The 25231-nt window shown below is 42.8% G+C and overlaps 1 protein-coding gene across 1 annotated transcript in view; it reads left to right on the top strand.

The window, feature by feature from the left end:
* LOC149336680 (uncharacterized) overlaps positions 1-24934 on the top strand; it is a 29741-nt gene extending 4807 nt beyond the window's left edge. Inside the window, exons 5-6 of the mRNA XM_089553617.1 lie at positions 21223-21366; positions 24872-24934. Coding sequence (XP_089409743.1) covers positions 21223-21366; positions 24872-24934 — 207 coding nt within the window. The remainder of the gene's footprint in view (positions 1-21222; positions 21367-24871) is intronic.
* The last annotated feature ends 297 nt before the right edge of the window (positions 24935-25231 follow it).

Raw genomic sequence — 25231 nt, 5'->3', positions numbered from 1 at the left:
TTTTTTCCAAGCTGTTCTAGTCATGTTAAGGGTTTACAAATGCTGCTTTGCTTTCTTTTTTTTTTTAGTTGTTGCCTCAGTGCTTGAATCGCTTCCTGGCTACACCTGTGATACTGATGTAGAACAGTTCTAAGTGTAGCCGTTTTTCTTTTTGTTGTTTTTATGCAACTGCATCAGCAGGTGCCTCCCTTGCATGGAGCCTCTGTCCTGAAAGGTGCAGTTTTTTTTTTGCAAACTGTTCTAGTTATGCTTTGCGTTAACAAATGTTTCTTTGCTGACTTTTTCTTTTCAGTCTCGCCTTAGTGGAGAATGGCTTTCTGCCTACATTCTTTGATACTAATGTGGAAAAACAGCTCTAGGCATAAATGTATGTTTATCATGCCGTCCGTTTTAGTGAAATTGAGTTTTGCCAAGCCATTGCCAGCATCTATATATATAACTGTTTCTAATTGCACAAGTGCTGGAATGGGTCTATGCTCATTTGATCTGTGTATTTGAACCTGTCCATTGGACAAAATGTGACAGTTCTGTAAGAATAGCTCCAAGCGTAACTTATAGTGTGCCTTCTTTTCTTGTGGGAAGTATTTGTCAAGCCATTTCCAATGTATTCAAATTTGATGTGAATTTTGCTCTTGTTTTTGCCTGTAAGCCCCTGTAAACAAATCTCGCTTTGCAGTCTCTTTTTATTGCGCAGACAGTTTCTTAAGCCCTAGCAAGGTCTTGGCAAATTAGCCTGTGCCTTGAAAGCATCTTGTGAGTGCAACATTATGTCATATGTGCACTGAGATACATGTGCACTTTACTTTTGTATACATTCTTGACTTGTATTAGTCTGCAATCTGAGTAAATGGGCCCCTGTGCTATTTAATACTCTGCATAGCAGTTTGTGCTGTAGAGTTGTAAGCTGAAGTGCAGCTCTGCTGTAGCAGCTAGGTTGCTACTGTATCTTTTTTAATATTAATATGACAGGTTACTTAAGTTTTAATAAATATAAGAACTTATGTGTTTGCAGTATTGTGCAAGTGCTCAACTGTATATGGTATAAGGTCTGTTCTTGTTTTCTTGAAGTTGTGAAATAAAACTTTATTCTGCTGAAAGCGTGACTACAACTCATTTTTCATTTAAGTACCTTGCTTCCTTTTTTTTGGGGGGGGGGGGTAGGGGGCACTTTTTTTTACAAAATGTAGAGCAGCTCTTGCATGGTGCTTTAAACTTCTTAACTGGTGTGTAAGTATCTATTTGGAAAAGTATTGATGACGTTATAAAACATCTTGTTGAGATCTTGTGCAACGTCTTGTATTCCAAAATTTGCAGTGTTATAGAAGAGCTACAAAATGTTATTAGAAGTCCTGCCTAGACCTTGAATGTCTCACAGAATGCCTTATATTTCTAAATGTAGCTGTTTAAAGAATAATAATAAACGTTATAAAAGACATCTTGTGGACAGCTTGCACAACGTCTTCTATCCCAAAATTTGTGGTGCATTAGCCCTGCTACAGGAAAGCTACAAGATGTTTCAAGATGTCCTTGCTAGAAACATATAAGACGTTCGTAAGATTTTCCAGAGGATGTTCTTAAGACGTCTGTAGAGGTTTTTATTCTGTCGGCAAGATGTCTCGCTTATCTTGCGAAGACGTATATGAGATCTCAAAAAGACGTTACTGTGTTCAGTGGGGTATGTTCTTCTAAAAACATTTTCTCTTTAAATCTATGGGGTGTTCTTCCAGCATTATGCAGTGCAGTTCCAGGCAGCCATTGTGCAATTGTGCATTGTTAAGTCTGCCAGTTTGGGGATAAGCTCTTCGCTGAAGGGATCAATGTTTTTAGAGTTATGTGCCAGATTTTAGGAGTCAATGACTGTAAATAAACCTGGCTTTCTACACGTTAACTCGAAACAGCAGCATTTGGGAAACCCACTGGCCAGGCCTGATGTGTTGGCTGTGTAATAATTTTCTGTTGGACCCAGAGCTTGCCTTTATGTAATGAGACATGGGAAGGACTTTTTTTTCCATTCTTGCTGTTGTATCCATGAATTGACCTTAAAGTGTGGCCTGGTGCATTTTCTTTTTGCTGATGCGGTGTGATGTATATGGAAATCCTAATTCTGTGCCTGATTTTGCATTGCCTGTATTCGCGACATTGCAAAGTTAATGCAGTGTTTTTCTTTCCCCAACCATTCATAATTTTCTGCTCGCAATTATACTGTCAGAACATTTTTCACCATTTTTTACTGTGCTTGGTTCTTGTTTCTTGCATGCTAAACTGCAATAAAGTTTGGCTGACACTTTGTTTCTGTTTTAGTCGTAAGAGTTGTACTACATTCCAAATGACATTCGATCTGCAGCTTTGTTCTGCACATTTCAGGCAAAATATTATAGCTCCAGCGCTTCATTCTCTGCTGCCTGAGAGTGATTTGGAAATCTGTTACTAATGTGGGGTTTTGAATGCATTAAATGAATCTCGGGTAACTTTCTTATTGGTTGTATTAAGATGCTGAATCACATTTTAAAAAATTAATTTTGTACCATCCCCATACTCTGTTGTGTGTATTGTGTCACATAGATGGAGAATTGAAAACACTCCCTTCAGTGTAACCATCTACAACTTGTCTTGACTGATCTATCGATGTGAATCAAGTGTGTGGAAAATTATCTGCAAGCTGCAGTATGGCTTACTGAGCATTATTTTCGCTGTAACTGCAATACTGGGGAGAGCATGATTGCAGCTATAGGGTTGATTAGGAAGACATATTTCTGGGTGAGACCCTATAGTCTGTGTTGTAAACAAAAAGAGTAAGAATTGTGATTTATTAATTCATGTTATGACTGCAAAGAAAAAAAGAAAGGTGTAGCATTATTGTGACACTGTCATAGATGATGTGCGCTTTGTTAGTCTAATAGTTTTCTTGATAGTGTTCACAGAGAATCCTGTAAGCAAAGCTGTGTTGAGGGATCACCCAAATAGACTGGGTGGTCCCAGTCTTGAAATGGTACATTGTATTTATTTGGAGCCGTTCTGGTGGAAACACAGAGTGATCACTGCCTTTCATTTTTAATTTTCAACAGCGCTGTACGCATTGCATCTCATGAGAGCATACTTCAATGTTTCATATCCTGTTGGTGTCCACTGCTTGTACTTTAGTGGCAGAAATAAAGCTGCAGTACTTGCTGACCGATTTATCTTTATCCTATTTTGAACAGTTTTCTTTTTGCCATTTCGTCTTGCATTTTTCTCTCAGTGATATTTGATTGGCAATTTGAACTTATTTGCATAAGCGAGCCTTTGCTGCAGGCAAAATTTACAATTACAGCACCTAAGCGGTTGTGCAGTTTTTGTTGCAGAAGTTTCAGTATGAATCCTACAGTCACAGCTTTTAGTGGTGGCCACTTCTCTTTGTTGTTGATTTTTCTGCAATGAATGGACTAATTTTGTGTGATCGTAGATATAACAGCATCAAGAGAGTTCGAAGTAACATTTGTGTTATTTCATAGGATTAAATTACTTCCAAAAACCTAATTATCACACAGCCACCTTTCCTTCTGATGTGCTGTACACTGCTGCACATAATTCAGAGGCCACGTTAAAGAACCCCAGGTGGTCGAAATTTCCGGAGCCCTCCACTACGGCGTCTCTCATAGCCTTAGTCGCTTGGGACGTTAAACCCCATAAACCAAACCAAACCATAATTCAGAGGCAAAAAAGCGGGGTTCACACAATCAAAGAAGAAGCTGAAGTGATCTGGAAGGAGTTGGTTCAGTGACTGCATGTTTGGGAGTAACACCTTTAAAATGTGTGTCTATTACAGTTGGCTGCTAACCTGTCCAACGTGCACCATGCAGTAGCTGCCCTTTCCATTTGATGGGCCTATTTCTGGCGACTAATGCGTCCAGCTGGAAGCCATTGCGTCAGTGAATTGCAAGAGTGACCACACAAAGGCTCAAATACTTCCTGCCAAGCTTGGCAAATATACTGTAATTTCGCAAACCTTGCCAGCGCAATGCAACTGAAACATGTTCAAGGCATGGCACTGCTGACTGAGCTGTCACTTTTCAGACTTCATCCTCACTGATTACTTTGGCCTCCTCTTCTACTGTATTGTTCTGTCTAGCGTCTCATTTTTGTAGAGATTGTCGGCGTGAGCGGATGGAACACACACAAGAAGGCGAGGCCAGCAAAGCCGCCGCAGAGGCCCAGCCGCGCTGGATAGAAATAACGGGGACACACGCGACGCTGGTTCTGGGAGGGACTGGGGTATCTATCCAGGTTATCTGGGGAAAGACTGCAGAACTGGCCATGGCTGATCACACTGGAAATCAAGGAAGCCGATTTAAGCTAAGCCAGGCCAAATTCGTCCCGCGCGAGTCTTTGACGACGTCGATCTCTGGATTGTGGCGGGGTAAGCTGCTGACATTCGTTTTAGACCGAAAGCTCTACTACTCCCATACAAAGCTGAAGGTCATGTGGCTGTGAAGTTTGACCAAATCAGGTGGAGCGGACGATTGGCTCCGATGTCGCGCCACGTGATTCGCCACACCTCGCCCCAGCTGTGCGCAAATTTGAGCCGACGGCACTCACTCGCCTCGTGACTCGCTGCGGTTCGCCACAGTTGCGTATGCGGAGCCGACGGCACTCCCACAACCACCCACAACTGCATGCGGCATGTGCTTACCTTCAACAGACCCGTGGATGAGCAACGTGCTGCAACTTCAGCGATGTGTAGTAGTCGCCGTCAATTAACGGGAAGCATGAGTTTAACGATGGAGTCAGATTGGTTTACCATGCTTAGCAGAGCATTCACTCGTCTTAATTACTAACCCCAAAACCAGGAAACGCCAATAAAGTGTCGTTATTGTACCCACCGGCGAACCTGCTCCCGACCACCTCTGTGCTACTGTATTAAATTATACTTTCGTTAAGTTGTTTCCTTCTTCATCCAATGTTATCCGACATCCCAATCTCCAGCTGTGCGATCATTTTGCAATGGATCCCACCATGTTCAACTTGCAAGGCATCATGCCGATTATCAATTTCAAGCTAACATCTTCTAGCGGAATTGATGGTATAAATGGCAAATTTATGAGGAATGCTAAGGAGTATAGTTCTGTCATCATAAAATGCATATTCTCACAATCGTACCATCATGGTGTACTACTGAAGACCGGAAGATATCTGTGGTCATACCAGTACATAAAGTGGGAGATAATCAGAATTCATCTAACCATTGACCCATATCTTTGAGATCAATAGCATGTAAAATAATGGTAGGTATATTTACACATCTTGTTAATTTTCTGGAGCATACAGTTTTTTCTAACAGAGCATGACTTCCGAAAGTTTTTCTCTTGTGACATTCAACTCCTTTCCTTCATAGCCTGAGTCGCTTTGGGATGTTAAATACCCAGAAACCATAAACCCTAACCTTTCCTTCACTTACGACTTGCACTCCTATTTGGAGACCACTTTTTCATCTTTACTGCATATTTCTTGACTTTGCTAAAGCATTTGATAAAGTTAATAACTCACTGGTAATACATAAACTAAGTGTGCTGAACAATGACCCTGCAGTTCTTAACTAGATCTGTGGATTTCCTTCTTCTCGTGTTGAATTTATCAGCATTAATGAAGCCGATTCCTCTACCGTACCACTTGGTTATAGGGTTTGGTTATAGCCAAGTACTGATCAAGGATCAGTACTTGGCTCCCTTACCGTTTTTTTATCTTCTATATTGCTGTGAATTGCTGTTCCTCTCTGTAATGTGCTCTGTATCCTGAGAGTAAAATAAATAAATATCTCTTGCCTAGGAACATGCCTGGAGGAGGGGGGGAGGGTGAATGAAAAAGAGAGAGGGTGCTAACTGGCCCCCCCTCCCTCCCCTGCGGGTTGAAAACTCGGTGCCTATGCTTCCTTGTACTGGTTTGATTGGACCTAAAATCGAATACAGCTCGGCAATATGGGACCGAGATAAATCCTACATCATAGATATCGAATCCCTGCAAAAACGTGACGATTTTTTCATTTCTTTAAATTGCTCGCATTTCAGTAGTGTCATGGTGCTAAAAGCTCTTGCTGGATGAGATAATCGTTCTCACTGTCACAAGCTTGTTTTCCTAACACTTTTTCAGAGTAATTTATCATAGTTAATTGCTTCACAATAATTTGTCACTTATCCTAAGCAGTCCTTTCATTCTCGCTGTGACCAATCATTCAAGATTAAACGCATCATATGCCACAAAAACTTTTGCCAAATCTTTCCTAAAACCAGTATTCACTGGAATCGGCTGTCATTTAATATCACAACTAAAATCAATGCAATAATATTTCAAGGGCTTAAAAAAGAGAGAGCCATGCATAATTTTTCAGCTACTTCTCATCTGCTTACCATCCGTGTTTATAATTTTTATTTTTTGTATTTGTTGCTTTCTTTGATATGTCCACATTTTGATGTTTTATGTCTGCTATATTTTCATATCTGCAGCCTTTCCATCTCTTTGTTTTTCTACCTTTCTTTATTGTCTTTTTTTCCTATGTTGCTGTAATTGCAAGTTTACACTGTATCCTGGTACTTCTTCGCTTTCGGTGGCCTTCATGTAATGCCTTCATAGTGAGAGCCTTTAGGGTCTTTTGTGAGACAAAACAAGCAAAAATAAAAATTTATTTTTGGGCAAAATTTGTCCTTTTTTGACCCATGTGTTTTCTTAACGACCAACTGCTCTGATAATGTCTGTGTATCTGCAGTTATACTATATGGAGTGTCTAGTGTTCCGTCCAGACGGAACATTTGCTGCTGCTGCAGTTCCGTCCAGACGGAATATTTACTGCAGCTAGAGTTCCGTCCATACAATAGACAGTTTTAGTTTCACGTACGTAGAAGCTTCACGTAAGTACAGCGCTTACGGGTCACCAGTGCGCATGCACAGAACGTGAAGTGTCTGCGCCGGTCGCATGGACGTTCGTGAAATTCGGATCTTTGCGTTGCGGTCTGCACGTTGCTTGCGTAAGTGGCGTTGGCAAGATGGCGGTGCCCTGCCCGTTCGCTTCACAACGATAACAGCTTCGTCGCCAATCCCTCGACATGGTATCATGCTGTAAACTGCCGTATTTGCCTTCAGTTGGTCCATTCTTGCCATTGCATCAAGTTTTAGGTGAGATTTAGCTTTTGTTTTCCAGATAGAAATCCGTTTTAGCAGCTCCTAAGCCTAACGGAGAAGCATTTGTGGTTGTCATAGCAACGAGTGTGCCGACGGTCTCGCAAGACCACACGAAGCTCGGAACCTCGCAGGATATTGCGAGACCCTTGGCATAGTGAGCGGGAAAAGCAAAACAGTGCACGTTTTGGCTCCATACACACAGGTCGTTAACATGAGTGGGACACCAGCACGCCTTCGCTTCTCGAAAAGCGATGATTTAAATATGCTGCGGAACGTGAAGGAATGCAATCCCTTTGAAGATGACATGCAACATACAGTTCAGTGGAATGAAATCGCTCAAAGTTTGTCAGATGAAAGGGGGAAAGTATTTACCGTCCGCACTGTGGCTTGGCCTGGCTCCACTCCAAGCAGCTCAACTGAACAGAATTAGTTTTCTTTACCTGCACTAGATGGCGCGGCACAACATGCTAGCGCATTTTCTAGGTTCTATGGCAGATCTACAAAATTTGCGTCCCGTACCGACACGAGCGTACGCTACGTAGACTGCTCACGTTTACGTGCGTGAAGGTTCTACATAGGTGAAACTAAAACTGTCTAATGTCCGTACTGTCTATACTATACAAAATGGGTGATTTCTACCCACATAAAGCATTTCTTTGCCTCTGGAATAACCAGTTGACAAAGCTGTATCCAGATGTTCTCTCTACGCATGTATACGGCACCAAAATATCTGTCCGCGTACTGCATTTAGTTACATTCTCAAAGGTATAACTTCTGTGCATGCATGCAGGATCGGGAAAGTGACACTGTTAGAAGCAGAGTGCAGAAACTCTTCGCGAAGTGATGTGAAGCCCTGTCGCTATTTGTGCTGCAAGATGACGTGGCGCAAAAAAGACAGACATACACAAGTGGTCAACAAGCATTACGCAAACGCACCAACAAACCCAAGCCAAAACTCGCTCTATTGCCAATTTTCACCGACTGCTTGGCAAATAAAATGACGCGGCAGAATATCCTGTCCCACATTAGGTGGAACAGGATTGCCACTTTTTTAAATGGACATGCAAAAGTCTGCAAGCAAATTGGTTTCCCAATCCCTAACGGCAGTTCAATTCCGTCTTGACATAACTCTTGTGGCAGATAACGCTGGGCGGAGCTGTATGGTGTCAGATACAGTTCCATCTGGACGGAACTACAATTTGCGCTAAAGTTCCGTCCAGACCGGACTGCATGTAGCGAGGGGGTTCCGTCTAGACGGAACTCTAGCACAAATTGTAGTTCCGTCCGGACGGAACTCTAGCCATAGCCTATAGACCAGATTTTTGAGCCTCTCCTGGGCGCGGCCATTTTGCACCGACTGGCGCACCGCGGTGCGGGCGTTTCTTTGGGGACTGCGGGGCTGCGGCAGTTCCGCGGCCGCGCCTGCATATAGCCGCGCTTCGGGCGCTAAAAAAACATTGTCAAGCATACTTCCGCTGCGTGGCTGTGTTGCAGGAAGTATTTACGTTATCAAAGCGATAACACTGACGCGTTTTAATGACATTTAGTTTGACATTCAGGTTAATTGTGCCGGCGCTTAGAACGCGCTCGTGCTTAATCGAATTCCGTCTTGGTGCTCCACCGCAAAGAAACTTTTTATTCAATATCAAGAATTAGGTGTGCGGCTAGTATGCAGTTCCAATTCCCATGCACTCTTATTCCTTCCTGCCGGCCATAAAGCCCCCCCCCCCCCCCCCCTTCCACAAACGGCTTTCTTGTCGCCGCGCCAGTTTATCAACAAATTACCGCTGTGAGCTCAACTGAGTCGCAGCGCCAACAGAAAACAAATTTTGTCATGGTTTATGCAACCTTGTGCATAAAAACGTACTTTCGCTTAATTTATAAAAGCTTGAATAGATATGAGCAGCTAATCCAGCTTTCACTAATTCTGAGGTCCGAAGTCGCGTTATGTTATTCAGGAGCTCTCGCCGCGTGTGAGAGCGTTGCGTAGGCGTTTGGCTAAGTGTGGAAAATGTAATGAAATCGCGCATATTTTCCTATGAATAATGTAGATACCGCACCGCTGCGGTGGCTCAGTGGTTACGGCTCTCTGCTCTGGCCCAAAAGATGCGGGTTCGATCCCGGCCGCGGCGGCCGAATTTCGAAGGAGGCGAAATTCTAGAGGCCCGTGTACTGTGCGATGTCAGTGCACGTTAAAGAACCCCAGGTGGTCGAAATTTCCGGAGCCCTTCACTACGGCGTCCCTCATAGCCTGAGTCGCTTTGGAACGTAAAACCTTAATAAACCAAACCAAGCTAAGGTAGATACCAACAGCAGAAAGATACGATAGATAAACCTTTACCCCCCAGATACCTCTGACATGTGTGCGGGAAAAGCAGCTGAAATCGGTAGCGGTCGTGCTTACAATCCTGTGCATGAAATGTTCTGAATGGGAACAAGAGCAAGCTCAGCGCAAGGATGCTGAACACGTACTGGTGATCGAAAACACGCGCTCCGTCGGGACAACCTTCAGTCTGCAGCTCGCCTATCCAGTTACTACTCCACTGAGTCAAGTCAATAGATCTACATTCTAATGCATAATATTATCATAGATGATATCGCACGTAAAAGGCGACAACAAACGACACGACAGCACAGAAATCTGCTTCGAAGTGCCGGTTTCCAGTCCGTACACTACCTGGTCGACTACCCTCGGATGTCACGTTAACGAGTAACTGCGCACAAGATAACCGCAGCACTGTCTGGAAGAGGGCAAATGTGAGTAGTGACGCACAGCACACACCCTCATACGTTAGCTGATGGAGCACAAAACGGCAGAAGCGAACACGTAAACATGCGTTCTATGCGCGGCGCCGGCGCGACCCGCAGTCCCTCGGGCCGCGCGCGCCGACAGATGGCGACTGGCGTCGAGAGTAGGCGCGCGTCCGCAGCCTGCGTGCGAGGGTAAAAAAATCTGGTCTATACTATACGCTCCGTTATGTTTCTGAAGCAACTAGCCCGCCAAAACGTCAACCCTGTTGGAAGGGTAGCAACCAGGGTGGGTAAGGTCATACATGCATTTTTCGTTGAAAACAAAATTTATGATTATCAAAAACAGTACTATTTGCTTTCTTGCTTATGAAACTTGCACCCATGCCAGATAAAAAAATAATGTTCTCCTTTTCTTTTATAAAGATAACTAGACGTGTCACATAAGTTTTGCTTTCTCCAGACAGAAGCCATTACCATTGCTGCATATTTAAAAGAAAATCTCATAAAGCTTGAAGTGTATTCCACATGTTTGTATTTTGCCCAATTGCTGAAAGTGGTGCATAGTGTAATTGTTAATTCGGGTTCAGGTCGGGCGGGCTGGGGCACGGCCGTGCGGCGCTGACCAGGTACTCACGGCCGACGTCCACGGCAGGCCCAGGACGCCGAAGCTCCGTGACCAGGATGGCGATGAAGGGACCCCAGCACCTCCACCAAATGTTGCGCGACGGCCAGCCAAAGAATGAGACGTGGTGAACCATGGCTATGAGATGATTTAATGGCCGCTGGCCTAGCGCGGGCGCTCCATCCCGCGCCACTGCCAGCTTCGTCTTCGTCACAATATTTTGGCACAGTAAACAAACCAGGCACATTTCTGGGTTTAGGGCTGCCCAAGCCCCTGTCAACTGAGCAATATATCTAATAAATACAATTACGCTCTGTACACCATGACATTTACTGCTGAAACACTACATGGTAAGGCACACTGCAATATGCAAATGGTTGCTAAGCAGCTCGTCTCATATGAAAATCTGTAATTCAAGTCACCACAGATAACAAGGGTGCAGTCCATCCTTTTAACGTAGGGACACATACAGAGCAGATGGGAATTACTATTGTGCTACAAAGAAGTTACCGACTGACATAATGCCTGGACATAAACAATACCTGACACTCTCTTGGTCCTTTTATGCATCTATAACTGCACAAATCTGAAAGGTATCAACTGGGCAACATTTCTGTCCCTCATTGGAAACGTTGCAATTATAAATTTTACTTAAAATCATGGCAAACCTACCAGCACGAAAAACAGGAACATGATGGGGACAGCACTTGTATTATCTCCTTTCACGACTATGTCATTCATGCAGGCATATTCACCATGACACCATACGAACTTGCCCAAACTTCTACCCTTTTACTTAAAGCTTGGCCACTCTCCTGTACACCAAAATTAGACAATGTTATTTAGGAGGTAGCATTAGATGAAATAACAATGCAACAACTGCATTCTCCATAATGTGAAAAGATTACAGCCAAACTAGTTTTATTTTAACCAGGAAAGAACACATAGCACAAATAACAAACACAAAATTCATATATGTTGCAAACCATTTAACAGGCAAAATATTTCAAAATGTAACTCAAACATTAAAGGAACACTGTCTTTCTTTCACTGTAGCTTGAAACATTGCACAAAGGTAATGTATCAAGACAAAAATTTGCTACATGTTTACACCTACCCAACACATATTTTAATGTTCCAAAGCCCTAATAGCAATACCACTCTTGAATGCAAAAGGAATCCTTATTATGAGTCATGTGCAAATTAAACACAAGTCAATATTCAAAGTGCATACAATAGTCTGTTCTCGTTTTCTTAGGCAGCCTAGAAAATGCTTTGCTACAGAAAACACACAAGAGCTGGGTTGCACACAGCACCTCTATAGTAAGTAAAATGAAATTTTACTAAACGACCGCACTGATCTGTCACTAAGCATTTTCCTCATGCCATTCCAATTTTTATGAGCACAGAGCCAGAAGTGTTTTTATGAGCACAGAGCACAGAGCCAGAGCATTTTTCGGAGATCAACTTTACGGTGCAAATATCAAACTACACGCCACTTGCATGACTTAAAAAAAACTATGGGGCCCATATAATGTGCTCGAAAAACAGCAAAAACTTGGCAAAGAAATAAAGATGCGAAATAATACACAACTTCACACAAATTAAAATTTACCAGAAAGTTTAAAGCAGTTCTAATAATCATGGTTGTTTACACGTAAGACCATGTGCAGAAGGCTGCCTCAATACCACACTTCACATCTGTGCAAGAAAATTTGATTCCATGAGTTTCAACGGCAAAGCACGGCTAGCACGATGTCTGAACAGCGGCATATATTACGGGCCTCCTGACACAATCACACCCCTCAATGCTCATAAGCCAGATTTTGGGGACAGCTGGTTAACCATATTTGTCGTCCAAACTAGTTATAATGCAACACCACGGTACTGGAGATACATAGAACAGAAAAAAAAATGGACAACTCAAGGTGTGCCCCCCTGTGTCAGGCTTTTTTCTTGCTCATCTGATTGTTTTAAATCCACAAATTGGATATATTCAATATAGCACTGCTCAAATCTCATCATAGAAATAAGGCCACCAAAGTGCAGACTATCTCAGACACGCACCCTAAAAACATGACATGACATGCACATGAAAAGTGTGGTTTCAACGCTGCAGCACGGAGACACCTGACAATGCACCGATGCTACCCACATGATTATCACAGTTCGACAATCTTTCTACCACAATGTCAGTTTGGTGGTACAATGTCAGTTTGGTCATCAAAAAAGGTACTCTGAGCATGTGCAACTATCTTCGTGAAAATGTGCAAAAAGTACATCGTGCATCTGAGGAATACTTTGACTCAAAGCTGCAATCCTACCTGTAGAGAAGGTGCGAGATAGGAGGCGAGCATTTGCTCTGGTGAAAGTAAAGATAAAATATGTGGGGCAAAATTTATAAATAGTGGAGAGATGCGAAAGCCTGACATCAAAACTTGAAGTACAAAACTAATCAGCCGCAGATTATTACAACAAATTGGGATAAGATAATGCCCATCAGCGAACATGTTGCACTGCAGTGTGAAAAAAGCAAGCAAAATAATTTGCACAGAAGCAGTCAATAATATGATGGGACTTGAACTTCATTGAAGATACCAGAACAAAGGCTTACGACCTGAAAAAAAATAAGGGAAAGAAAAATTATCTTCAGGCATCTCTCCATCTCTATTCAAAGCTGCCGCTCTGGCTCAGTGGTTATGATGCTCGACTGCCAACCTGAAACATGAGAGAAGCCAACAGCCACAGAAACCAAGGAGCACAGGAGATTTTTATTTTATTTTATTTATTTTTTGTGGTGCTGATCATATTACTGTCGCTTAAAGCTAATTGATTAGAAAAGCAGAAAAAACAACCACATGCCGCCGGTGGGATCTGAACCCACAACCTCCGAATTACGGGTCCGGTGCTCTACCTCTGAGCTACGGCGACGGCTGTCAAACCTTCTGCTTTCGGGGGTATTTTATGTTTACAAATAACCTAACCTTGAGAGTGTTCATCAGCACCACCCATGTTCATAAGCGGCGGACGTGGAATGTCCTCGGTTACCACTGGTGTGACGTAGAACGCCATCGAACGGCGAGGGTGGAAGCTGTGTGAGAACCCTCTTATGCTTCCTATGGCATCAAGGCTGCCAGAACCGAGGCCCTCGCTAAGTAATTAAGCAAACAAGGGAAGGGGAATGAGGGGCTCGTTATAAATATGAGAGAAGCCAACAGCCACAGAAACCAAGGAGAACAGGGGATTTTTTTTTTAATTTATTTATTTTTTGTGGTGTTGATCAAGTAAGAATATTACTGTCGCTTAAAGCTAATTGATTAGAAAAGCAGAAGAAAAAACAACCACATGCCGCCGGTGGGATCCAAACCCATGACCTCCGAATTACGCGTACGGTGCTCTACCTCTGAGCTACGGCGACGGCTGTCAAACCTTCTGCTTTCGGGGGTATTTTATGTTTACAAATAATTTAACCTTGAGAGTGTTCATCAGCGCCACCCATGTTCGCAAGCGGCGGACGTGGAACGTCCTCGGTTACCGCTGGTGTGACGTAGAACACCATCGAACGGCGAGGGTGGAAGCTGTGTGATAACCCTCTTATGCTTCCTATGGCATCAAGGCTGCCAGAACCGAGACCCTCGCTAAGCAATTAAGCAAACAAGGGAAGGGGAATGAGGGGCTCGTTATAAATATGAGAGAAGCCAACAGCCACAGAAACCAAGAAGCACAGGGGATTTTTTTGCTGCTGCTGCACAAAACATGCTGGTTCAAATTCACACTCGATGGTCACATTTCATTAGAGCTGAAATGCTACAGGCTCGTGCACTGTGTGATGTCAGGGCACATAAAAGAAGCCAAGGTGGTCGAAATTGTCCCAAGCCCTGCACTACGGCATCCCTCATAGCCCGAGTCACATTGGGATGTTAAACCCCATAAAACCCAACAAAAGTGTCCATATACATGTACTTTCTTTTCCAGCCTTCATTTGCAAAACAAGCGATATTCTGAAAAGCGAAGGTTGGACGATGCGAATGCAAAATGTTGCAGAAAGAAAGGAACCTTCAACTAGTATTTTCATAGCGACTCCGATATCACAGATGTACTCACACACTAAACAAACTGGATCACTCAGCTGCTTTTTGCAGGATTCAGATACTTGAGCAGTGTAGATTTGCTTCCAGGGACTGCATCAACCTAAAATGACTTTGATTTGCCAAACAATTTCTCTTGATACCCAGTATACATACAAGACGCAAACAGTGAAAATCCAACACTCTTCACATTTAAAATGGGATGCACTACCAAAATATACAAGGCTGCAGTCTTACTTGTCACTTCCATTTGCAAAGCATGCAGTGATGTAAACTGGATATTTTCTGCATCCGTCGCACTTTTGCTTATTATTGAGAAATGATATTGGCTACTGGGCATGTCAAGAATTTTAGAAAGGACTAAGCAAGGCGCTTAAAAAACCTGCTTTGAATTCATGATGATCATGATGTATTCTTATGGATCAAGGGTAGCCACGACCAAAGTGTGCCGTGGCACAGAGTATCTGGACTTATCCAAGGCGGGGTCAGAGGCCCATTTTCAGAGGCCCATTTTCCAAGCATTTCACCACAGATAACCTGAGCACTAGGTCAGAGGAAAGTTTGCACCTTTCGCATCACTGGTGGGCACCCAGCAACACTGGATCGAACCCCGCACATACCTCATGTCAAAGAGTTTGGGTCCTCACCACCCTCGAACTGTTTACACACCTGACACTCATACACTCGTTTGGTTTATGGGTGTTCAACGTCCCAAGGCGACTCAGGCTATGAGGGACGTCGTAGTGAAGGGCTCCAGAAATTTCAACCACCTGGGGTTCTTTAACATGCACTGACATCACACAGTACACGGGCCTCTAAAATTTCGCCTCCATCGAAGTTCAACTGCCGCAGCCGGGATCGAACTCTCGTCTTTCGGGTCAGCAGCCGAGCACCATAACCACTAAGCCATCGCCGCGGCAACTCATACACAGACTCTCATTAATGTTCAGAGTGCAAATATGATGCAAAAAGAACAATCATAATAAAGTGGCAAGACAGCCATATTTCTGGAAATATGACAGCAACAAGGGAAATCATTTCTTCATGCAGCACAGCATAAATACAGGCTCGTTTCAGGAGACTTCATCTCATATATTGCTGTGGGGAAAGACTTCAAATGGTATGTAAGTGCAATACCATAGCATATATTTTATGAACCGCAATCACGAAGCTTGAACTCTCTTTTGTCTATGTGCATTTATGTGCATGTCTTACAGGAACAATCGCCCAAAGCCCAGTTGCCACTCAATCACACAAACACCAATCGAGGTACCATTAGCAAAATCTTGAGGTGGCCCACTGCGCCCACATTCATTACAAGTTAAAATTGCCAAAATATGCGGTTTTAGACAACAACTGTCAGGCAGAGTAGTTGCCTTGAGGCATATTTTGCCGCAAAACGTTTTTCTTTGCTTTTCTCATATTAGCTTGAATGCCTGCAAAAATTAACAGAGTAATGCATTATGTGTGCAATAAAAACAATGTCACATGCAGCTCTACTTAACCGGTAATTGAATACTACAAGCACACCCAGACAAACAGAGATTATTACAATTACTGCTATCACTGCTGCTGCTCCTACTCTTAGGTCAGGTTCATTTGCAAACAGTGACAGGCAGACCTAGTCTAAACAAAATATTGGCAACATTGGCATATTGGGAAAACAACATATTGGCAGCGTAGAGGGCAGAGAGATAGAACGTGCTAAAGAAAAAACAATCTACAAGTCAGGAAACACGACGTTGAAAAGTGAACTTGGGAAACTATTTCGAAATCCTTGCCTAAAATGTTAGCACTCATAAATTCAGTTTTCTAAAACGTCACAATTGGCCAGGTTAACTGCTTCGACCAAGAGAAATCTGTACGGCTCGAGGTGCGTTTCAGATGTACTATGACATTTCAGGCAAGCTTCACTACTAGTTTATATACACCGTGATACAACTCGCCTGTTGAATACATCCCCTGTGAGCCATCCCAAGCACAATACAGGCCCAAAGCAAGGTCACATCTAATTCAGAGTAAAGTGTCGTGCAAAAAAAAAATAATTCAATCTGGTGACAAATTTTCACGTTTCGAGCAGGGCTATTGTAGAGTCCAGGTGCATTGTGCAGCTACAATACCTGTAAAAAACACTGATACAATTATTACAAAACTTTTTCTGGGCAAATGCAACCACCATCTTGGCAATCACTGCACCCTGGGAACACTACTGCTGGTAAGGAAAAGTATGAAACAGCTAGAGGAGAACAGGAGCTGTGAAATCAATATAAGGATATCCAAGGTAAATCCATAGGAATACTAGCAAGCTGCTAAGCATCATGTAGCACTCCTGCTCAAATTTGTGAATGTGCCAACGCACAACAGCAAATGCCAAGACACAGTGAAGCAGTTTTGCTTGCAGTGTAAAAGGAAGGAAGTAACAATGTCTTGGCCCGAAGTAATTTGATTTTTGGAGTGGTGTTTCGCACTTTGTCGGAAATCTCAGAAGATCTGCTTACAACCTGAAAAAAAAAAGAAAAGAAAGTATACCCCAGACATGTTCTAACCACAATTAATGCATTTCTCTTTAAGACTTCTCACATCAACACAACTGGAACTGCGACAAGCTGAGGACTCACGGCGCAAATCTGGAAGCAAGACCAAGAAGGGTAATGACTACAGTGTTTCTTGAGACTAGGGATACCAAAGGTGAATGTGGACAGCAGTAGAACTGGGTCATTCCAGTGCTTGCTGAAGAATTCAGGTACTTGAACTCAGCTGACTGGATTCAAGGGGCTACATCCAGTCGGAAAGCTCTTATATACATTGAAAACAACAATTCAGCTAGTTGCTACAAACAAGATACAAAAGTGTGCAAAGCCAACACTCTTGAGATTTAAAGAGGCGTCCACTGTCAGAAGATGTGTGAAAATAAATCAAGCATGTGGTAGATTCAAAACATCTGCTTTAAGTCTTTCTTGCATTTCTCACTGAAGAGTGGAAATGTGAATATTAGCTCTAGACAGCAAAAAACATGGATCTTGCATGTCAAAAAGGCAGCAGTTTTGGGGAAGAGTCAGAACTTATCGCTTTGCACTCAAGTATGCTTTTAACAGGGAAGTAGCTTTCATACTGCTATATTTGCAACATCTAAACTTATAACAAAACTAAAATTCTGACTTTATATTAGATGTCAAGAAACATGGCTTCAGGAAATTTGCACTATTGCCTCCTAGCGATTGTTTACACACTCCCATGCTTGCAAAATTGAACATAGCAATGTTTCATAGTGCGACAAAAAACAAAATTAAAGATGTGTACGGTTAACTGCTGAATCCATTTCATGAGAACGTACAAATGACTTGTCACTAGAACCACTTATTATTGCTGTGCTACTATTACTACTACTACTAATGAAGCTAGCTTCATTTCCAAATACTGGAAGCTGGACCTAGTCTACTTTGTATCTGAGAAAGCTGGTACAGTGCACAGTGCAAAAAGATGGGATGTGCTGAAGAGAAATGATTAACAAAAGGGATAATTTGAGGTGTTGGAACATTCCAAAGTCAGAAAAGCATCTCACTGTTAGCACTAATGAGCCCGTTTCTCGTCACTTAATAAAGTCAGATAAAATGCCTGTTGGTCAAATGTTTAGGGGAATCCTCCAAGGTGGAGTAAATTTGTAATAAGGGAGCAATTACTCATTGGCATCCACCCAAGCGCAGCCATACGGCTACAAAGGAAAGCTATACAGCTTCCTCAGAAACTACGTAGTTAAAGAAAAATTCGTGCTGGTCCAGGGTTCGAACCCGGGACCACTGCTTCACCGGAGCAGCCGCTCTACCAACTTAGCTAACCGGGACGGCAAGGTTATGGTAGGGCGAGAGCGAATTGAATTTGTAGCCCTATGGCTGTGCTTGGGTGGATGCAAATGAGTAATTACTCCCTTATTATAAAATGCCTGTACAACACCACCATTCTGAGAGATGCTGGTATGTTTCAGTGAGCCACCTTGTTTTGGTTATGTGAGTTCCTAGGCTAGGTTGACAAGCATTTAGCATATACCCGAAGAGTTTCACATGCAAGATGGATTTTCTATGCACAGTGAGAAGATTAAAAAAGGCCTACAGCAAAGTAGCATCAAGTTCTGAAGCTAGTAACCTGCAAAAAAAATCGAGAACCTAATGCAGGTGGCCAATAAACTGTTATTGGTAGCAAAGAAAAGTCACACAAATAGCACAAAAGCAATTTCTGCACTTGCACAGGCAAAAAGGTTCATGAAACAGAATAGGCAACTCTGACATTTGCATGCAGGGGATTTGTATGTATGCAGAAAATTGAAGAATTGCAGAATGGGTTACATTCGTGCTCGAGAGGTGGCAGCACCAGCAGTGCAGACAGGCACATCCTAGTACTTAATGCAGCATCATACGGCTGTAGGGAAGAAATGCAAAATACGATGAGAGCATAGTTAAAAGGAAGACCATACCATGGTTCCAAACAAGTTTGTGCACATTGTTGCTAGGTGTCCGCATGCTTATGGTCATAAGGAAAGACTCATTCAGTGGCAGGTTAATGCAATTTGTACAAAATTCTTTAGTGCTTCACAGTGCCCAAGTATACACCTAAAGCTAGAAGAAATGTTTTACATGCTTTTAACTTTATCTGGGGCACAATTAAAAATATAGATGTCGTCACGCAGTGCTTACTTAAAACTTTTGACCCTCGCTTTAATGCACGAGCTACTGTGCTTAACCCTTTCACTGCAACTCCCGAGATAACTCGGGCTACCACATATGCACACCCCCTGCCTCTCCCGAGTTAACTCGTTTTGGCTTTTTAACTCACCCCCTGCCGCTCCCGATAATACTCGTGTAAGATAGTTTAGTTTTAGTTTTATGGGGTTTAACGTCCCAAAGCGACTAAGGCTATGAGAGACGCCGTAGTGGAGGGCTCCGGAAATTTCGACCACCTGGGGTTCTTTAACGTGCACTGACATGGCACAGTACACGGGCCTCTAGAATTTCTCCTCCAAAGAAATTCTAGCCGCCGCGGCCGGGATCGAACCCGCGTCTTTTGGGTCAGCAGCCGAGCACCATAGCCGCTGAGCCACCGCGGCGGCTGGCTCATACTGGCTCAAGAAAAAACGATGCAAACATGTAGCGCCATCTATGGAGAGACGCTATAAACTCATAGATCTTGTAGGGTAAATTTTACACAACAGATAGCGCGCATGTTTCCACACCTAAGTCGCTTCGTTTTGGTTTCGACACAGGAGCCATGTGAGGCAATGTGTCACACTCGTCCGCGCTTTGACGGACGAAGAAATTCAAAACTGCTTGTCAATTTAGAGTCCAATGATAATGAAAACAAGGAAGGAGCCCACCTAAGTGCCTTGTCGAGTGATGTCAGCAATGAAGTCCCCCTTCCACCGAAAAATCCGCGTAAGAAGAGGAAATCCAACAGGCACGATTGGTGCTGGAAGATTTGATTCAGTACAACTAATATCTATAAGATTATCCTCAATAAACATGCCTACATACCCTGCAGAGCATTTTAGTGCGTTACTACCAAAAAATTTCCAGGAAACTAACATGAAAAAAAAAACCCGGCAGGGCGTGTGCAGCTGTGAGTAAACAAACCTGGCAGTGAAAGGGTTAATTGGTCAATGCATTTTACATGCGCTTTCTGAGCACTCACAAATACTGTTAATTACTTAAGCTACTACTACTGCTACGACTACTGATAGAACTGTTGGTTCTGGTCTTAGGAGGCAGCGTAAGATGATATAGCCCCGCAATAACAGCTACTTTCTCCATAGTGTGAAACCATGCCAGCAAAACTGCACCTTTATTTCAACCCGGAAAGAACACACAGCATAAATGACAAACAAAATTCTTATCATATGCTGCAAAGCATGTAACAGGCAAAATACTTAAAAAAGGAACTCAAAAAAACAGTGCCTTTCTTTCACAGTAGCATAAAACTTTGCATCAAGATAATGCATCATCTCAAGACAAAAATTCACTTCATGTTTGCACCAACCCAACCCAAATTTTAAAGTCCCAATGCACTAATAGCAAGACCACTCTTGGATGAAAAAGGAATTATTATGATGTCTCATGTGCACATTTAACACAAATGAATATTCAAAGTGCATACAATATTCTGTTCTGGCTTTCTTAGGCAGCCTAGAAAATGCTTTGATGCAGGAACCACACATGAGCTGGGTAGCATACAGCACCCCTATAGAAAGTAAAATGAAGTTTTACTACACAACCCCACTTATCTGTGACTAGAGCACTTTCCTCATGACGTTCCAATTTTTATGAGCAGAGGACCAGGAGTGTTCGCAATCGTTCAACCCGAAATCAAACATGTTCCTTGCGAATATGGCTGATCGCAACACAGCACAATCTTTGTTAGAAAGCACGTTGATGGACAACCTTAATTTCACTTTAGGTCCCCAGTGAAAGCTTGCAAAATAACACGCTAGGGCTTTATAGAACAGTGGACGCTTTTGCATGGTTATGCTGTTCATGATACTTGCTACCTACACGCTAAGGTCCGAGAGGAAAAGTGAGGACAAAGCAGTTTTTAATTCTAGTGTTTTTTTTGTACGTGCCTCTTTAGGTTCGACCTCCTTGCAAAGACCATGGGACACAGCTGACATTGGTGCAGCTTCTCGCCTGTGTGGATGCAAAGGTGGTTTACCAGTGCACACTTCACTTTGAAACTCTTGCTGCAATGGGTGCACTTCTATGGTCTCTCTCCTGTGTGGGTGCGAAGGTGGTCTACTAGGTGGCTCTGCTGTGCGAAGCCCTGGGGACAGTAACTGCAAGTGAACGGTTTCTCGCCTGTGTGAGTACGGAGGTGCACAATCAGGGTGGCCTTCTGCGTGAATCTTTTGCTGCAATGCGTGCATTTGTGTGGCTTCTCGCCCGTGTGGGTGTAAATGTGGGCTACCAGGGTCCTCTTCAATGCGAAGCTCTTGCCGCAATGCCTGCATTCGAAGGGCCGCTCCCCAGTGTGTCTCCTCTGGTGGCGCTTGAAGTTTGTGCATACAGTTGTAGCATAACCACAATCTTGGCACAGGAACTGTCGCCTTCCTCGCGATTTTTCTTGTGTTGGTGAGCTGGATTTGCCATCAGTGACTGAGCCTGCACAAAGAAAAAAAAAGTTAACCAGAATGCGACGGATATGCCTCACTCCATAGTTCTACACTGATCCCACCTTCAAGAAGGGTAAATAAATTATGAAGGTGCCTCTTATCAGTCCCTCTTATGTTGTTGACACATTGGGTGCCAAAGTCAGCAGGACAAAGTTAAATAAAGCTTAGACCTGACACCAAACATTCGTTCCTTCCTAGCTGGCACGTAGATGACATCCAGCATATAGAAGGTCATTAACAGCATGCCACTACAGCTGCATATGTAATGAGCTACAAATATTCTGAGCCTCTGTATGACTTTAGCCCCGTCAGTCCCATCTTTGTCTTTTCACCAACTTGAGCTCACAAAAAAGAAGGTAAAAAATAAGAAAAACATCCCCCAGATGACACTCAGTGCAGCAAGAGGGCCATTCTGATTTCTCAGCCATTACATTTGTTGGAGATCAACTTTACGGTGAAAATATTAGACCGCACGCCGCTTACATCACTTAAAAAAAAATCTTTGGGGCCCATATAATCTGTTTGCAACAGCAAAAACAAGGCAGAGAAATGAAGATAAAAATAGTAGACAACATCACACAAATTAAAATTTACCAGAAAGTTTAAAGAAGTTCAAATAATCATGCTTGTTTACACGCAACCCCAAGAGCACAAGGCTGCCTCTAAATAATTTATAAGCTCAACATAACTTAATAAAATGCAGTGGCAGCATAAAGGGACATTGAAAATGAAAAAACAATAAATGGATTCCACTGCTTACAGTTCAAGGCACAATATATCTCACTTTACGTCTGTGCAAGGAAATTTTATTCCACGAGTTTCAATGGCAAATCACGGCATAGAACGATGTGTGAACAGCGGCATATATTACGGGGCTTCCCGACGCAATCACACCCCTCAGTGTTCATAAGCCAGATTCTGGAGACAGCTGGTTAACTATATTTGTCGTGCGAACTATTTAGAATGCAACACCACAGTACTGGAAATACATAGAACAGAAAAAAAAATGGACAACTCAAGGTGTGCCCTTTGCTCTGCTTTTTTCTTCATTTTATTGTTTTAAATCCAAAAATTGGATATATGCAAGGTGTCACTGCTCAAACCTCATCAAAGAAATAAGACCACAAAAGTGCAGACTCTCTCAAACAATCACCGTAATAGCATGACATGCACATGACAAGCGTGGTTTCAACGCTGCAGCGCCAAGACACCTGACAATGCCCCGACGCTATCCACTTGATTGTGAGAGTTCTACAATCTTTCTACCAACTATTGCATCCATTAACAATGTCAGTTTGGTCATCACAAAAGGTGCTCTGAGCATGTGCAACTATCTTCGTGAAAATGTGCAAAAAGTACATCGTGCATCTGAGGAATACTTTGACACAAAGCTGCAATCCTACCTGTAGAGAAAGTGCGAGATGGGAGGAAAGCATTTGGTCTGGTGAAAGTAAAGATAAAATATGTGGGGCAAAATTTAAAAATATTGGAGAGTTGACAAAGCATGACATCAAACTTAGTACAAAACTGATCAGCCACAGATTATTACAGCAAATTGGGAATGTGACAATGCTCATCACAGCAAGTGCTGTGATGAGCATGTGATGAGGGCAAGTGCTAAGTCACAATTTAACAAGTTGCACTACAGTGAAAATAAAAGCAAAATAATTTCTACAAAAGGAGTCAATTTCATGGAATAGGGATTAGCACTTCATTGAAGATACCAGAAGATGGACTTACGACCTGAAAAAAAAGGAAAAAGAAAAATTATCATCAGCCAAACTGTTCCATCTCTATTCAAAGCTGCCACTCTGGCTCAGTGGTTATGATGCTCGACTGCCAACACTTATATTGCCAACACATATATGCCAACACATATATAGGTTAATTAAACCGAACTAACGTCCGGCTCCCGCCTTTATTTTTTGAATTCTCCCCGTTTGGTGGGCGGAGTCAACAAATGCGTGGAGTGCCTTTCACCCAGTCCCGTGGTGGCTTGCCGCACTGCCATCAGCGGAGTAATACGTAGTAATCCGTAGAAGCAAAAAGACCATGCGTATTTTTATTTCTTTGCACTTATTTTGCGGCGATAATATCTGTGAATGAAACTATTTATTCACGGAAACCTAAAAAAACAAAATAAAGCGAAAGCAAAGCCTCCACGGAGCTGGCTGAAAGGGACCCCACGCATTGGTCGACTCCGCCCATCGTACGGGGAGAATTCAAAAAATAAAGACGGGAGCCAGACATTAATCCGATTTAATTAGTGAAATCGGCCATACAGGGCAATAAATCGAAGTTTCTAAAAATGCTCGGAACGTGTAGATTGAGTTCCCACGGCAAAAAGACGAGTTCAGATTTCTCTTCACTGCACCTTTAAGCTGGCAAGACTCTGCAACTGCTATGGTAAAATTGCTTTTAAATTGGGATGCGACTCTAATATGAGTAATTTTCCAAGTTTATTCCAAAATTTTCCAGAATTATCCTACAGATTTTTTTACATTATTAGAAACAGGCAGTTTAAGAGCTTGGGTTCTCACCACCGTCAAACTGTTTACACACCTGACACTCAGACACTGGTTTGGTTTATGGGGGTTCATCCCAAAGTGACTAGCCTATGAGGGACGCCGTAGTCCGTAGTGGAGGGATCCAGAAATTTAGACCACCTGGGGTTCTTTAACATGCAATGACTTCACACAGTACACGGGCCTCTTAAATTTCGCCTCCATTGAAATCCGACCGACATGCCCGGGATCGAACCCACGTCTTTCAGGTCAGCAGCCGAGCACCATAATCACTAAGCCACCACGGCGAACACTCATACACCGTCTCTTATTGATGTTCAGAGTGCAAATCTGATTCAAAAAGAACAATCATAATAAAGTGGCCAGACAGCCATATTTATACAAATTTAACAGCAACAAGACAAATCATTTCTTCAGGCAGCGCGGCATAAACTCAGGCTCGTTTCAGGACATTTTGATTTTATACATTGCTGTGGGGAAAGATTCCAAATGGTATGAAAGTGCAATAACATAGCATAGTTTATGAACCACAATCATGAAGTTTAACTCACTCTTGTCTATGTGCATTTATGTGCATGTCTTACAGGAACAATCGCCCAAAGCCCAGTTGCCACTTAGTCACATAAAAGAGCAACAGAAGTACCATTAGCAAAAAACTTGAAGTGGCCCACTGTACCCACATTCAATACAAGTTAAAATTGCCAAAACATGCCGTTTTAGATAACAACTGTCAGGCAGAGTAGTTGCCTTGAGGCATATTTTGCTGCAAAGCTTATCTCTTTGTTTTCCTGATGTTGGCTTGAATGCCTGCGAAAATAAACAGAGTAATGCATCATGTGTGCAATAAAAACAGAATGTCACATGCAGCTCTACTTAACTGGTAATTGGATACGACAAGCACATCCAGCTGAACCGAGATTATTACTATTACTGCTATCACTGCTGC

Source organism: Amblyomma mixtum, chromosome 7, assembly GCF_055824585.1.
Source record: "Amblyomma mixtum isolate Tamu chromosome 7, ASM5582458v1, whole genome shotgun sequence".
Taxonomy (NCBI): domain Eukaryota; kingdom Metazoa; phylum Arthropoda; class Arachnida; order Ixodida; family Ixodidae; genus Amblyomma; species Amblyomma mixtum.
The sequence above is the reverse complement of the archived record's forward strand: the minus strand, read 5'-3'. Positions and strand labels throughout refer to the sequence as shown.